At 39.0% G+C, this 16,777-nt stretch overlaps 1 protein-coding gene across 1 annotated transcript in view; it reads right to left on the bottom strand.

Annotated features, from left to right (window-relative positions):
* Positions 1-16,777, bottom strand: part of tenm1 (teneurin transmembrane protein 1) — a 208,124-nt gene that overhangs the window by 130,161 nt on the left and 61,186 nt on the right. Inside the window, exon 3 of the mRNA XM_079816225.1 lies at positions 15,830-16,093. Coding sequence (XP_079672351.1) covers positions 15,830-16,093 — 264 coding nt within the window. The remainder of the gene's footprint in view (positions 1-15,829; positions 16,094-16,777) is intronic.

Genomic DNA, 16,777 nt, shown 5'->3' with positions numbered 1-16,777 from the left:
CACCCAATAATCAAAGGTCTTGTGAACACATATCTATTGTGTTTTGAAGCCTTATGCTGCGTTCACACCAAACGCTAATAGAGCGTCAAAATCGCTTCTACCGTGTCTAGTTTCACGCACAAACATTTTGAATGCATTCGCGCGTCCGTGGCGAATTGGACGCGTGTAGAAATCGAGAGCTGGAAGCGAAATTGACGCGCGTTCAAGGCACTCCAGGAGAAATATATCATAAAACACCACTCTGCCTCTTTTCATTTTCATTAAAAATATATATTTAACATTAATAGCCACACAAATGTGGTCCAGGCAACTCCTACATTATCTTCACTGCATGTATATTTAAATATCCTTAAATAATAAAGTTATGAAATTTCTCTTTGCCCTAAGTCAAAACGATTTGGCAGACAACAAATTATAGATTCATGACACCAAAGATCGCCCGTTAGATCTACACAAGATGCACCACTACAGGACATCAGAGCCAGCGGCAAATGTCAGAAGGACTAGCCGAGGAAAGGCTGCTCTCGCCGAGGTTATGAGCAGTGATTGCCCGGTGATCGCCTGGATCTCACAACTCAAAAAACACAAGATTCTTTTTTTTTAAATAGGCGCTCTCTTTATAAATAAACCACAGATTTGAGCTTTAAACAACTACATTCTCACCTGAAAAAGTCGTAAAACTACATTTTGTGACACAATAGTAGTATTTTAAATAATGCAGGGTTTCTCATCACGTCACTTTACCACGTGAGCAGGCTCCTGATTGGTTAACGCGGCACGAATTGACGCCAAAGTTCAAATTTTTCAACTCGGGCGTCAGAAATCATGTTCATGGATGCGATAATTAACATTACTGTAGTATGAAGCAGAGCATGACCGAGTGTTGTGGAGCTGAGCAAGGCCGCAGGAGCGATTGAAGAGCGGGACTGTTATTATGGCATAGTCGCCGGCGGGACTTTTATTATGACACGGTCCCCGGCTCCACTTCCTCTTTTCCAGTCATGAGTTTGAGGTAACGCAACTCTGTTTATCGTATTAGATATATCTGAGTGTGTTGAAAAGGAAGTTATGACGTTCGCTCGGCGGCTGTTATGACACTTGTTCAAACTGCAGTGAGAGTACAGCGTTTCTGCTAAATAAAACCGGTAACTGAGGGTAACGCAGATATGACGTAATCGACAGGCGACTCCCTCAAACGCATAGCTCACACGTCCCGGTTCCTTGGTTAAAAAAGCCATTTCTCACGATTTACAAATAGTTGGAAACATTTGGGTTATTTTAAGTACTCAACTGAACAAAATATATAACACTGGCCTAGTGGTTTTTGGATATTTTACTGAAAAAATCTTACATAGTTCACTCTTAATTTATTTTAATTTTTTTTTCAAAAATTATGCATAAACATTATTATCTCAAAAATACAAGCATGTACATGTTGCTCACATATTATGGCCATTAATATGTTTATAAGCAACTGAAAAATACACAAATGTCAGAGCAAGTCAAAACTTCTAAAGGGCCCCAAAACAGCTCAGACTCCTAGGGGTTAACATCTATGGCAGAGAGGAGGACCCTTAGCAAGCTTTTGTCCATTGTGGACAATATCCATCACCCACTGCATAGTACCATCTCTAAGCAGAAGAGCACCTTCAGCAACAGGATGCTGTCCCTGTCCTGTTCTACAGACAGACTAAGGACATCTTTTGTTCCTCAGGCGATACGACTTTATAATTCATCCTTGTGAACAGGGCATAATATAATTTTGGGCTGCTTGTCTTGTTTGTTTTATTGTTTTACTACTGGAAACTTGAATTTCCCTAGTGGATGAATAAAGTATTTATCTATCTATCTATAAAGAACTGGCTTAAAACCATTTTTGGTGAAAAAACTAACGTGCCTAAGACTTTTGCACAGTACCATATATCCATATCATGACAACCGACAACTTCCTGGAAGATGTTTAGCATGGTAATGTATATGTCAATGTTAATGTATTTGGTCTTGGCGGAATAGATCTGCTACGTTGCTGCTGCTGTTGATTATTTCTGTTGTTGTAGATTGCTGCTGCTGCTGATTATTATTATTGCTGCTGCAGAGCAAGTACAGTAACTTGCTACAGCCAATACATACACGACACAGTGCTGTGAGCATGTAAGACAAGCTGCTGCTGCACAAATAGCATATATCAATTATCCCCATAGCAGATCTATACAGGTGGAGCTGGGGAATGTGGAGGGTTTTAGACGAACTCTGAAAGCGCGCTACGATCTGCTATAGAGAATGTTAACCTGCCATTTAAAGGGGGGGGGTCACAAATTTTCAGTCAATCTCATGTCAATCTTGAGTACCTATAGAGTAGTATTGCATCTTTCATATCTCCGAAAAGACTTTAGTTTTATTATATTTATAAAATAAAGATACGCTGTACAGAGTCTTTCCGAAAAAAGCAGAGCGGCTGGGGGCGTATCGTTCGGGTGGAGCTAAAGAATGACGAGTGCGCGCAGCTATTGCGTTGAGCTATGCATGTTTATGTAGAAAAACAATGGAATCGATAGTTAACAATGTAATTATCATCAGCTTGCATTAAGGACCCATCAGCCTGTGCCACCTAGAGTTTCATGACAGAACTAGGCATATATTAGGGATGGGCGATATGGCCTAAAATCCATATTGTGATATACATTGCAGCCTCTTGCGATAACGATATATATTGCGATATAAAAATTATAATAGAACCATTTCAGAACGGGTTAGACCCTAAGGAAAGCCAAACTGCTAAATGTATTTATTTATTTTTAAAGAAAGAAACGTTGTATGTAGTTTTGAGAACATTTATTGTGCAAAACTGTAATTATAACATATTGTTGCAGATAAATAAAATTAAAGTACACTAGCTGCAGAGACTTTAACAAAAAAAAGCCTGTCCTGTACGCGCTTATCCATATAATGGCAGTGAATAGCGACCAGGCTAAAACTTTACAAAAATTACACAAAAGTATCACGCAATGATACAGGGAGATGCGTGCCAGATCTGTACCAATTTCGGTACCACAATTTTTTTTATTTAAGTATTTAAAAAACTGTAATGCAATTAAATAAGTTTATTATTTATGATGATAATCATTATAAGTAAATAAAACATAAACATTTAAAGGCTGTATGCTGTTTAAAAGTAAACATTGTTTATAAAAAAGATCAAGTGAAAAATAAGCAACCATCTAGGCATAATTTTTATTATTATTAGTTGAGACAAATTATTATTACATAGAGACAAAGTTAAATCTACTGTAGGCTACAACAGTAGCCCAATATATTCTGAAAAATTTCTCACGTTAAACCAAAGTTTTATTTTGACAGGTTGCCGTGAACACCTTTGAGTGTCTGTTCATTTTATAATATGACAGTTTTCTCAAATGAAATGGTAAATTCTCATGAAGTGATGGTTTATGCGTTCGTGTCCTCTATAGCAGTGTTTCCCAACCTTTTTTCAGTCATGGCACCCTTTGAAAATGTTCTCCATTTTGTGGCACCCCCTCGCATACGTTACGCTAAAGGTATAACGGTACAGATTGCTCACGGTTCGGTTTGTATCACGGTTTTAGGTTCACGGTTTTGGTACGGTTCAGTATTTGCTATGTTCAGGTAAAAAAGGACTACTGTCAAATAAAAATAAAGAAAATAATAAGAAAAAATAATTTAAATACAAGCAGCAGCACAAATAAATACTTTTGGGCAAAGATTCTAATAAAATAAACTATGCCTTTCAGGTTTTTCAGGTAGCCTACGTCTAACATTAGTTTTCAGGTACAAATTATCAAATGTAAAATAACATTGCATATTTGAGTGTATAAATTAAAGATTAATCCTATTAAACTTACAAAAGCATTTCAATCAAGAGCAGTGAGTGATGTCCTTGTCTTTTGTTGTTTGACATTAAACAGACAGCAGTAAAGGCGACTGCCCCTTTAAGACCTAATGCACGGATATGCGTTGTCTTTCTCGACTGTAAAGTTTACTTAAGGCATATACAGACTATGTCTGCTAGAATGCTCATCAAGATGGACATGTTGACATACTTTTTGTGTGAGTTTGTCCGTTCAAGAGCAAGACTTGAAAGAGAACTCAATATTTGCGTGCTGTGAGACGTGTGCGCACTTTCGGATGAGTGCACAGCGGATGAGTGCACAGAGACAAATTTTCTTACAGCGCGCGCGACTTTTCATTCGCATCTTCTGGCACTACACCCGGGTGATGACGGCGAAAATGACTGGTCATATTCGAACATACGGCAGCACTCGCATGCATTGAACAAAGTTTACAAAGAGAGAATTTTTGAAAAATTTGAAAGACAAAAAAAATGGTTCCGGTTGGGAAACACTGCAGAGACTACAAAGACAGTGAGCGAGTGTGTGTGTGTGTGTGTGTGTGTGTGTGTGTGTGTGTGTGTGTGTGTGTCTGTGTGTGTGTGTGTGTGTGTGCGCACGCTCATCTGTGCGTCGGATGGCTTAAATCCGAACCAAGTCCAAACAATGGATGTTGCACCGGTCTTTTTTACCAGCTCCTCCGTTTCACTTTCAGCTATCTTTACTCAAGATGACCAATACGATGATGCATTGCTGGCAGTTGCAGCTCGTGGCTCTTAATTTCGCGGGTAGATTCTGTCATCAATGTGCATTATCACTTTATCTATCGTAGGCCAATTTTGTATCGTTTATATGGCATATCGTTTATATCGCCCATTACTAGCATATATATACACATATATCTCAACCAGCCCTTCTTGCACATATAAACAGACAATGGCATGCATATAGAGCAGGTAAAGGAAAAAGAGACAGAAAGAGAGGAGAGGGGTCTCAAGAGCTGACAACTTGTCAAACGATGAAAGACGAAGCCTGCAGCACTCCTCTCAGAAACTGAAACCTCCGCGCCTCGATCGCCCCCTGGTGGTTGGTCCCAGTATAGCGCATAAACCCCACCTCTCCATGAATTACAATGGACACGAGACACACTAAACAATTAAATTACACTTCAAATAATTGTTTCCTAAAGATGGTTTCTGTCATTTTAGGCAGTTATTATCACGATGATTTCATTTCAAGAGTTCGTTTTTTAAATGAGTTTAGTTTTAGTTAGTTATTTGATACTATAAAAACGGGGGGAGGGTGTGACGTCATGATTGACAGCTGAGATTGACAGCTTCTCTGAGTGAAGTTGTCACTAAGGCACTAATGGACTTTTTTCGGGATTTTTGGGAAGAGATTGGAGCTTTAATTTCTACATTTCTATAACTGTTTAGTTCACACCAACATAACGAATTGTTCTGCATCTGTGAGTGTGGGCGGGCTTTTGATAATCGCGCCTCTAATTCCTGCTCTCTACTGCGCAACTCCGGTCCCGAGATCGCTACTGCGCAAGAGGTCAGCGCCGTGTGCGGGCCTACGAAAGCTTCAACTCTGGTCAGCGGAAGTCAATGAAGTCGCGTCGTCCATATTTTTTTACGGTCTATGTGAAAGACTCCCACCTACCAGAGCTCTGTCTTCTGTTTGCCAGCCTCTATGGTGAATATTCGGCCTCTTACTTTATCTTGATTCATATTCTTGATTCAGATTCACATGTATAACTCACATTTACTATTGTTGTTATTTTCTGTTAGATTAATATTATGTATATTTTTGTATTATTCATATTCACATTGTGTTTCATCCCCCCTATTAATGCCTTTTGCATTGTTCTTTATTGTAACTAGTGCTTTGGCAAAACAAATAAGCCATTATTTGTCACGCTAATAAAACAAATTGTAACACTGAAAGAAAGGCAGAGAGAGAAAAGCAGAAAGACACAGAAAAGGAGCCTCAGGAAGAGTAAAAAATGCTAATGTAAAAAGTACAAACTGTACCAGTGGCAGATGCTGAGGGGGAAAGGATAGAAAAAGAGAAAGAGAAAGAGAGGGAGAGGTAACTAAGCGGCGTCTGAATGGAAATGGACAGAATGCAGAGCAGAGGGATGATGCGGAGAGAAACACAGATAAACAGATTGTGTGAGCGAATAAAGAGCCCATTTTTAAAACCGGTGTCTTAAAAGACACACATATGTGTGACAGAGGGGGAGAGAGAGAGAGAACATCTCATCCCTTTTCTCCTCTCGAATTTATTATATTTCCTCCTCCTGAAATGACAGGAGTAATTTTAAAATGTCTCATCGTGCCACCCTTCAGCACACAGACACCCACACGCATGTGGAAGAGAGCAGTTCAAAAGGGATTGTTTCGGAGACTGTACTCGAGATTAAAACTGTGAAAACCTCATTAAAACTGACACTAAATGAGACTTCAAGCAGAAGCGTCGGCCGTGTAAACATCACCCAAATTACACAGGTACCAAAACCCTATTTCTAAAATAGTTCACAGCTGCGTATCTCCTTTATAATAATAACGCTCGTCTCCTCAGCAAATACGCTCGGCGAAAAAGTTTGAGCGGCAAGCACACTCAAAAAGATCATTACGGGTGCCGGATGATTAAAGGCGGCGTCATTAGGAAAGATATCATTAAAACAGAGAGGATGGACCGCTAGAAACCACATGTGTTCAATTATTGGGCTGAAGAGGTGCAGTGCTACAAACACACTCGCTGAAGGTTCAACTCAATCTTCTGTTTTTAATCATTAAAGCTTCTGTGGAGCTCAGACAGCCCTCCAGGCTGGAAAAACACCTATCAAACTTTCACAATTCCACTTTTTTCTTGAAGAAGGTAATAAAGTCTTGATGTATATGTGAGGGAAAATGCATTAACTGTGGCCCGGCACCCCGAAGCAAATGCATGCACGAGTATAACATGTTTGGACAGCTAGAACAGCATCCGATTAGGCACATTTGGTGTCGCGACTAAAAGCCGTTGTTTCTTCCTTCTCCTTCTTCATGTATAAATAAGCTTTTCTAAAGTGCAAGTCTCTGTAAACAAGAAAACTACTTAGCGCCTTCATTATTGTACACTGTGTTTTTGCTTTATTAAATTGAGCCTAGTCTATAAAACTAAGTGATAAAGAACAGAAATCTCCCTAACGTCAAAAACGGAAAGAGCTTGGTAATCTGCTCTCATACGGTGAGCCTTATGTAAGGAACAATGATATTACCTCGGAAATTTGATTTTAGACAATTTTCATTTTTAAATCATTCTGTTTTCTCTCTCTCTCTCTTTTTTTTTTATTAAACTCACTGGTAATTGTGTTACAAGCCCAGATGCTTAACTATAAGTATGCCACCATCCGTTCTATTCGAAAATCCTTTTAATGGTTCTCAGACTTTAGCCTTCTCATAAATCTCTGTGTGCCCAAGAGATTATTCTCCAGTCTGGAGCGTTAGATTGTCTGCTAGGCCTCATCATCGCTTGGAGTTAACTACCCCCCCCAAAAAAAAAAAAAACACTGGGAAATTTTAAATCCGTTATTAAGCACCTACAAGAATGAACTATGAGCAATATGGCTGTAACACATTTTATTAGCATTTTATTAATGGGCCTTTGAATTTTAGCCAGCGCGCACAAAGAGCTCTAACTGATTTCATGCCGTTGTGGTCGCCTTGTAACCCACATCATCTCATCTGTTGCTTTTATGAGTGGTTCTGGGGCAAGTGACCCAGAATGTTCGGAAAGGAGAAAAAAAATGATCCATTTCCTGCTCCTCTGAAGGGCATATAGATTAATAATGTCAGGAGCGTCAGATGGGGCCGCTCAAACTATCTTTTCAGTTATAGAGAATAAATTCTCTCCGCTTTCATGCTTGACTCACATTCTGCTGCTCCGTAAAGAGCTACAGATGTTTTAAAAGCATCTAATAATGCGTTGATAATAACACAGCAACTGTTACCTCTTAAATAAATGCACGTTCTGAGAATCAAAAGAGAGTTTTATCGTCCATCTCTCAGAGGAGCGGTAAACCTTACATCTTCTTTGCAACTGTAAACTCTTGCTCCTCAAACACCCATCTCTCTCTCTCTGTCTCTCTCTCTCTCTCGCTCTCACTCCCTGATGGCAGGACAGCTCTGATGGCTGAACTTTAAATGACAGAGATGAAATTAATTCATAGGTGAAAATCCATCATTTCAGATCCGGAATCTGTGCCACCTACAAGCATAAAGAATTAATAGAGTAATCTTACTGCGAGGCAGAGAGAGAGGGAGGGTGCGAGGAAGCGAGAGAGGGAAGGAAGGAAGGAAGAGAGGTCATTTTATTCTAATTTGTACCTCTGACAATTTCTTGTCAGAGGATAAAGCAGAACAAATAAATAAATAATCGAATATAAAAATAAATAAATACATTAAAGAACGGAACAAATAAAGTGTATTTCTGTCTGAATGTGAAATGAAGGCCTGTTCCACTGCTATTAAATGAAAAGATGAAAAGAGAGAGAGAGCAAGAGAGAGAGAGAAAAAAAGTGTTTTTTTTTCTATCTCCGTGTTTTCTGTATTCATACGAGTTAGTGAGAGTCATAATTCAATACAGAGGGGAGGTGTGACTGTGGTGTGGGGGGGGGCATGACTACGTGGACAGCATATAGATTTACATTCACTCTGTTGAGATGTGTGCGTCTGTGTGTGTCTGTGTGTGTGTGTGTGTGTGTGTGTGTATGTGTGTGTGTGTGTGTTGCTGTAAGTAAAGTCACTCTGGCAGAACAACCGCTGTTAGTATAGTATAGTGAAAAATAATTGCTATTAAAGTTGCATATAACACACACAGGCTATCTGTGAGTGCTTTAGAGGGTCAGTAACTTGACACATACAGAGACAGACACACACATGTTGTGGAATGACAATGTTGGTAAGACACTAGAGTGCCTGCTTTGAGACTTGAAAGCCCAATGCATTTACACACTGCTGTCTTGAGGATTGACTGTTACAAGAGCTAATCTATCTCTCACAAGAAACACACTCACACACACAAACACAAAAGTGTGGTGAATGACTGTTCCCTCATGCCCAATTTGAACTGCAGACGTATAGTTTTTCAATTCCTCCAGACATTCATTGGATTAATTGTATTATTGCCTGATAATCGTACATTCTGCTTTCACCGCCTCGTGTCTGTCTCAATTCCGTCACCTTTGACTTTCATTATAATCTCAATTTACCTTTTCAAGACTCTGTAAATTAAAAACCTTTAGCATGATAATGAATTTACTGCAGCTGTGTATTATACAGTCTGCTGTCATTTGAAGATGAACAAACTGCGGCATTTATCAGCTTCGGAGCCGTGACACAGGCTGAACTGTAAAGCCGGGAGTCTGTACTGAGACAGGGGACCTTGTGGCTCCCGACAGGAAAAGACTCTTTTAGCACCTGCGATGGCTGCCATTCTCAAGAGACTGGGAACACAGGAGCTGTGAGCTCTTAAAAAAGCCGTCTCGAATCTATATAGCAAACTAACATGAGTGGAAGGCGTGACATGCAGGGAGACTGTTGAGAAGCCACCGGGTACTGTGCTAAAGCTAAATTATAGTATATTAGCATTAGTCTTACAGTGGTGTTCCTCTCAGGAAACAGTTTGGGAAAAAGTGACACTTCTAGTAGTGGAAAATCAGGCGATCCAGCAGAATATTAAAAACAATATATGTGTGCATGTTTCCCCGGTTATTATTTTTTAGTGAAGGGGAGCCTTTTTTATTCTGCTTTCACATGGTTGTCTACACCGCATGAGAAACTGTGTAATTGGCTTCATGAGCTCTCGGTATGAACGGTTACAGCACATTGAACTGACAGCGTCAATAGAGAAGCTTGATATTAAAAAAACCTCTGAATTGACCCAGGATTTTGAGACGTTCGTTTCCTTCTCCAACCTAATCGCACTCACACGCAGACACACCAATGCGGTCTAGTTTTAATGCGCCTGTCCAGCCTATGTAATTAATTTTAATTTGCATCTATTGGATCAGGAGAAATTAATTAGATCTCTCTGGACACAAAGATGGTAATCATACCACATCCATCTTTTTGTGTGAGAGTGAGAGAGCATGTTCACTGCCCACTCAGAAGGAAGCCAAACATGATTCACTGAAAAGATTCTTTGAGGGCAATGTGTGTCTAGATGAAAACAACTTTTGTGGTGGTTCTTATAATTGAAATTCACAATGCTTTCTTAAAGGGTCATATCATGTAGCAGTTATGTGCTTTTATAACATGCATTGCATTTAGTTTAGCAATTGCAAATCAGTTACAAATTAATAACCTCTTTACATGCAAAATCAGTAACTTGGGTTCCACATTCGCGGTCTGGTCTAATATATCTGGCACTGCCCTATCCCTCAATAACAGCCTTTTAGCAAAGCCTGCATTATATTGCAACAGGTTCAGGAAACAATCCCTGGAGATAGGGTGGGTGATATACCAGAATATACACTATATTGCCAAAGGTTTTCCCATTCTTCATCCGTAGAGTTTAATATGGAGTCGGCCCACCCTTTGCAGCTATAACAGCTTCAACTCTTCTGGGAAGGCTTTCCACAACGTTTAGGAGTGTGTTTATGGGAATTTTTGACCAATCTTCTAGAAGCGCATTTGTGAGGTCAGGCACTGATGTTGGATGAGAAGGCCTGGCTCGCAGTCTCCGCTCTAATTCATCCCAAAGGAGTTCTATCCGGTTGAGGTCCGTGCAGGCCAGTTAAGTTCCTCCACACCAAACAATCTCATCCATGTCTTTATAGACCTTGGAACAGGATGGAGCCATCCCCAAACTGTTCCCCCAAAGTTGGGAGCATGAAATTGTCCAAAATGGATTGGTATGCTGAAGCATTAAGAGTTCCTTTCACTGGAACTAGGGGCCAAGCCCAACCCCTGAAAAACAACCCCACACCATAATACCCCATCCACCAAACTTTACACTTGGCACACGCAGTCAGGCAAGTACCGTTCTATTATAATACCACTAACAGTTGACTGTGGAATATTTATGGAAACCTGAATTCAACGATGTGGAGGGGTGTCCCAATACTTTTGGCAATCTAGTGTATGATAAACCAGAAGAAATTGGACAATGAGTATATTTCAGATTGCCATGTGTTGTTCATGTCATCACAACATGCATTTTGTAAGCCTTACCAGTTTAAACTTTTCAAGCGATCACCATTTTTTTTTAATGGAATATTGTAGTATAGTTTTATATAAATGATTTATCCGTGCATTTTCATTTCATTTTTTTTATTTTTTATTAATGTGCGCTCGTAACATCGAAAACATTGCCTTCTCCTCCTATGCATAACAACAACTCTTCTCAGATGATGTATGCACCGTGCGCAAGAGTGGGACAATAATCCCTCCCTTCCAGCAACCTGTCACTCACAAGATCGCAGCAATTAGCAAACGACAATGATCTAATGATCCAATCAATTCTCAACGGACAAAATCAAGTCCTGCCCTATATTTTTTTCTCATTCAAAAACCTGTTTTTCCGGTCTTGAATAGGCTTGATAACGTTTTAATTTCTGTACATTTGTTAGGCTAGTATTTGTTTTGTTATTTACAGCAAAAATAACTACACTGTGATATATACAAAATAAAATGACTCATATGGTGACATACCGTTTTGGTCATATCCTATCCCCCACTCCTACAAATGTTAAATGTGTGTATGTATCTTAAATAGTTAAATTCTGTTACTCATCCTGATTTCACTCCAAACTAGGCTTGCTGCATTACCGGTGTTACACGGTGTTCAGCCAAACACTGATTACACCCCCCACCCACCGTTGTTTTTTAATAAAAATTATTTAGTTCAGTTAGAGAACAGACATTACAATGAAAAACAGAACACGTCTGCGGGAGACAAATGAGAGTCGCAGCACATATCAGCAGCAGGAGTCAGATTTCATTATCATGTGAATAGAATGAGACGAGCTGACCTGGTGCTAACTGACATGACGATGGCGTTAAAAGCGAGGTGGAATAGAGGGAAAAATGACTCCAAACCTGTATACCTTTCCGGTAACACTTTATTTTACTTTTTCTTTGTTACATGTACTAACTGTAGTAATAACAGTAAATTATGTATAACATGCAACTAATCCTAAACCAAACTCTAACCTTAGCCCTAATTATTAGGGGTGGCACGGTACATGGAAAAAAACCGAACCGTTCGGTTCGCTTGTTCTCGGTTCGGAGTGTGTGCGTCGCACGGTTCGACGCATGCGTAATGTATCCTCGTGGCCGTATGTTACCTCAGACAGTGGGTGTCCTTTTCGCACAAAATAAGAGATGTGTGTGTGTGTGTGTGTGTGTGTGTGTGGACATACAGTAAAGTAAAAGTGGAGTGCTGCAGGTCACGTCACGTGTAGAAATGCAAGTGGGAGAGATAAGGAAGGCTGCCCGGAGTTGTTGAAGGATGCGCCAGCGTCGTATAGCAGGCAGGGCAGATGCAGTGCGGAGAGCGGGAGCCGCGCGTGCCCGTTGTGCATTCACACACTGGCAGTGTTTGTCTCGTGTATTGCAAATACCAGAGATGTATAGTAACGAAGTAGAACTACTTCACTACTGTACTTAAGTACTAAAAGGCAGTATCTGTACTTTATTAGAGTATTATTTTTTTCTCCTACTTCCACTTTTACTTTAGCACATATTTTCGATGAGTTTAATACTTTTACTCCGATATTTTTTTTATGTGCTGCATCGTTACTCGTTACAATTATAAAAATGTTACGAATCATTCCATTCCGAACCCACATTACCACTGCCACAACGGTAACGGTAGATGGCAGGTTTGATGAAGCTGATACATCATTGAGCGAATCAAGCTATTAAGAAGACTGCGCGTGCTTCCGTTCTGCCTTTTGATCAGCTTAAAAGATGGACAAACCAAAAACACCACCTTCCACCCCTTCAACTTCAAGTGATCGTGGCTGTGAGAGAGAGCGCGAGAGAGAGCGAGAGCGAGCCCCGCGCACGCGCATTCACTGTCTTTAAAACAAAACGAGCGTCTTGCGCTCAAATTGCTCTCTATTTGTTTACATAGTTAATGTGCACTGTGAAGTAACATATACAAACAATGAACAACTGTATTTTTATTAACTAAGATTAACAAAGATTAATAAATACAGTAACAAATGTATTGATCATGGTTAGTTCATGTTAGTTATTAGTCTAATACATTAAATAATGTAATGTTAACAAATCAAACCATATTGTAAAGTGTTACAAACAAATAATTTACTCAGAACACCTCTTGAAATGAGAATATAAGTGTGCTTACCCCATTTTTTTTTTTTGTAAGAGTGGTTAGTAAGATTTAATCTTAATGAACTACAGTATTTTCAGGTTATTTATATGGCAATGTGTAGAAAAATTACCTACCAACATTGTGATTGTCCTTTAGGTTAATCATTTGAAATAATAAAAACAATATGATGTTCAAACTTTTGACTACTTTCTTTAATAACTACATAACACAATACTTGTACTTTTACTTTCAGTACTTGAGTTGTACATTTTAAAATAAACTACTTGCAATACTTAAGTACAAAAAATGTTGAATACTTTAGTACTTGTACTTAAGTGTGGTGCTTAAAGAGCACTTCAACTTCTACTCAAGTCACTTTTTTGATAAGGAACTTGTACTTTTACTCAAGTCTATGTCTCTAGTACTTTATACATCTCTGGCAAATACAGACAAATATTGTCCATTCTGTCACATTTTCCGGTGTTCTCCTCCGACCCCTGTCTGTCTCATGCTTTGATTTATGATGGGTAGCATATATCTGCTGCAAATGCGACCTGTTCCCCTCTGTCTCATACACACATGCATAGGCTATATAACATGTTGTATATAAGTAGTTCACATGATAAATGTAACATTTAAAAGTTAAGATATGCTTCTAGTTTTAATAATTTAAACATGCCTTTGAAGTTTGGGCAAAAACTTCTGGCAGTGTTGTTTTTCGTGTATTTTTTTTTTTTGCACAGCGCTGGATGTGGTGATTGTGAAACACACGGAACACTTCATGGTGAAATTGGTTGATCAGGTCAGCTGAATTAAAGCCACAGTGCATTGTTCTGATCAAAATTTATATGATTAACATGAAAAATGTTACGCCAACGTGTCGGACTCGGTAGAAAGCCAGTTAGGAAACAACTTCTACATGATATAACAATTTTTTAAATACTGTATCCTAAATTGTGGATGATTAAGCTATATATATCATATGCTGAAGTAAATTTCTGGAGTGTTAACGATTAAAAAAAACAACAACAACAACCGTACAGAACCGAAAACCGTGACCCTAAAACCGTGATACGAACCGAAACGTGGGTTTTGTGAACCGTGCCACCCCTACTAATTATATAGCAAGTAGGGTTACATTTTATTTTAAAGGTGTCATTGTTACAGTGTAATTATATATTTAAGTACTTAGTAATATTAATTAAGTACATGGTTAGGGTAGGATTAGGATTTGGTTCAGGGTTAGTTGCATGTAATTATGCATGATTTACTGTTATTACTATGGTAAGTACATGTAACGTGTAACAAGGACACCGTAAAATAAAATTTAACCCACTTTCCTTTTTATGAGAAATACAGCAGAAGATGTTTTAAAGAATGGTTTGGCTCCAAAAACATTGGAATTCATTGACTTTCATTGTATATCTAAACACTGGGGCATTTTTCAAAATATCTTTTATGTTCCACAGAAGAAAGTCAGTCCTACACACTCTGAAAAAATGTGTACTGTTGAAGGAATTTTCTGTATTGATTTTTCACATGCATTTTACCCATATTCTGAATTATGCATTGCATTGTTTGTGTTTTGAGTTTGAAGGAAATGTCCGTAAATTTAACGGAAAAGGCACTAGTAATTTTAAGTCAGGACATAATCCTTTTTTTCTTGTGGAAGTTTGAGTAAATGATGAAAATTAAAAATTTTAGGTAATTTTAGATATTAGTAAAATAACTGGAAACCATGTTTAAAAACAAACTTCAGTCACTCTTTCCTAACATTGGGAAATATACACAGAGTAATAAGAGTGTATCTGCACAGTAGGCTACATCAAACACTTTCATTTCAAAACATGTTTTCAATGATTTGACAATTATTTAGCACTTAACTAATTGATATAACGCTGTTTTAGTGTTATCATACTGTCGCCGCTCACATTTGAATTTATATTCTCGGCAGGCACTTTCTTATCAAAGCGACTTTGATAAGAGAGCGCATGCATTATGTGCATGGAAGAGAGATGCAAAGCAAAAAAGCAGATAGCGGATCCAAGTCAAGTACTACAGTTGAAGACAAAAACCCTACAAGCATCAACACGGATGTACGAGGATGTTCTCGGAGGAAGGAGTGTGGAGAAAGGAGCAGGAATCCTTTATGTGGAGAGATGAAAGCACTACACGACCAGATATACCAAATCATCTCCAAGACAATGGCCTGCGATGCTCCCGCAGGGGTCAAACAAATACAACCCTATGTAAGTGTGTTTAACAATAACATAACCTTAATGTGTGCGTGTGAGTACAAGCATGAGATAATGGAGTGTAGTTTACACACCGAAGTAGTTATTAGTGCGGCACATAAATATTGCATCACTGAGTATCGTAGTGAAAGTGGTGTGTGTGTGCAGCAAGACTGGGATAGTCTGTTTAACTGCGTGTGCATCTCCCTCTGCGGCAGCTCTCATTAAAATTGTAAAGTCATACACTGATGAGGGCACTTTAGAGTAACCCACACACACACACATGCATAAGAATGAAATATTATTGAACATTATCATTATCACCACACCACAATCTGGTTGACCTACAAAAAAATATATAATAAAACAATTTCTAATAAATATTAAATAATCTTGTACCGTTCTCTGGCTCAGACTTGCGCTCTTGTTCCGTATCGGTGAGGGACAGAACAGAGTTCGCTCGGCTCGACAGGCAGGAACTGTGCTCTGACTTCACTTCCTGCATCCACAACCGCAGGGCATGGTCAGGGGAGGCGCCGCCCTCGGATTCAGGATCGGAGGGGACACTTGCAGAGACGCCTCCAGGGTATGCAAGCTCCTGATTGGCTGCGTGAAGCTCTGTCTGGAAATCAGGGAACACTGTCTGGGAGGGGTCCGAGAAATCTGGGAGAATCAAAAAGAGAGAGGTGTGAATTAATGTAATCTATTTCACAAATAAAAGTTTTAGTACACAGACACACACTCACACAGGCTTGTGGCTTAGAGTTCAGTGCTGGAGCTGTGTACTGACTGCTGAGATTTCTGGAGCCTGGCTGAGAAACAATTTTGTTCTCTCTTCAGGGATGGAGAATGGCTTATAAAACCCCAAATAAATATTTAACAGAAAAGAATTCTGCTTTTAACGGCACAAAATGTGAAAAACCATTTAAATTCCCCCAAGAATGAGCATGTAAGAGACATATGGACTCACATATGCACACTCAGATACACACACGCTCTCTTACACAGAAACACATTGTTTGTGTGTACTAGCACTACCTTTATCTGTCATTTTAACTTTTACTTCAGTGCTGACAACTCACTCTAGAACACACACACACACACACACACACACACACACACACAACACCACATCCTCTCGAGATTCAAGTAGATGTATTGTCATGGTAAAAAAGCTTTATATTGCCAAAGCATTGATAATATTAAACGACTGACATACATTACCGTTCAAATGTTTGGGGTCGGTAAGTTTTTGAAATAAGTCTCATTCTCATCAAGGCTGCATTTATTTGATCAAAAACTGCAATATTGTGAAAAATTATGACAATTTAAAATGTATATATAAAT

This window comes from Gobio gobio (genome assembly GCF_949357685.1).
Source record: "Gobio gobio genome assembly, chromosome: 4".
Lineage (NCBI taxonomy): Eukaryota > Metazoa > Chordata > Actinopteri > Cypriniformes > Gobionidae > Gobio > Gobio gobio.
Note: the sequence above shows the minus strand (reverse complement) of the source record. Positions and strands in the feature narration are given on the sequence as shown.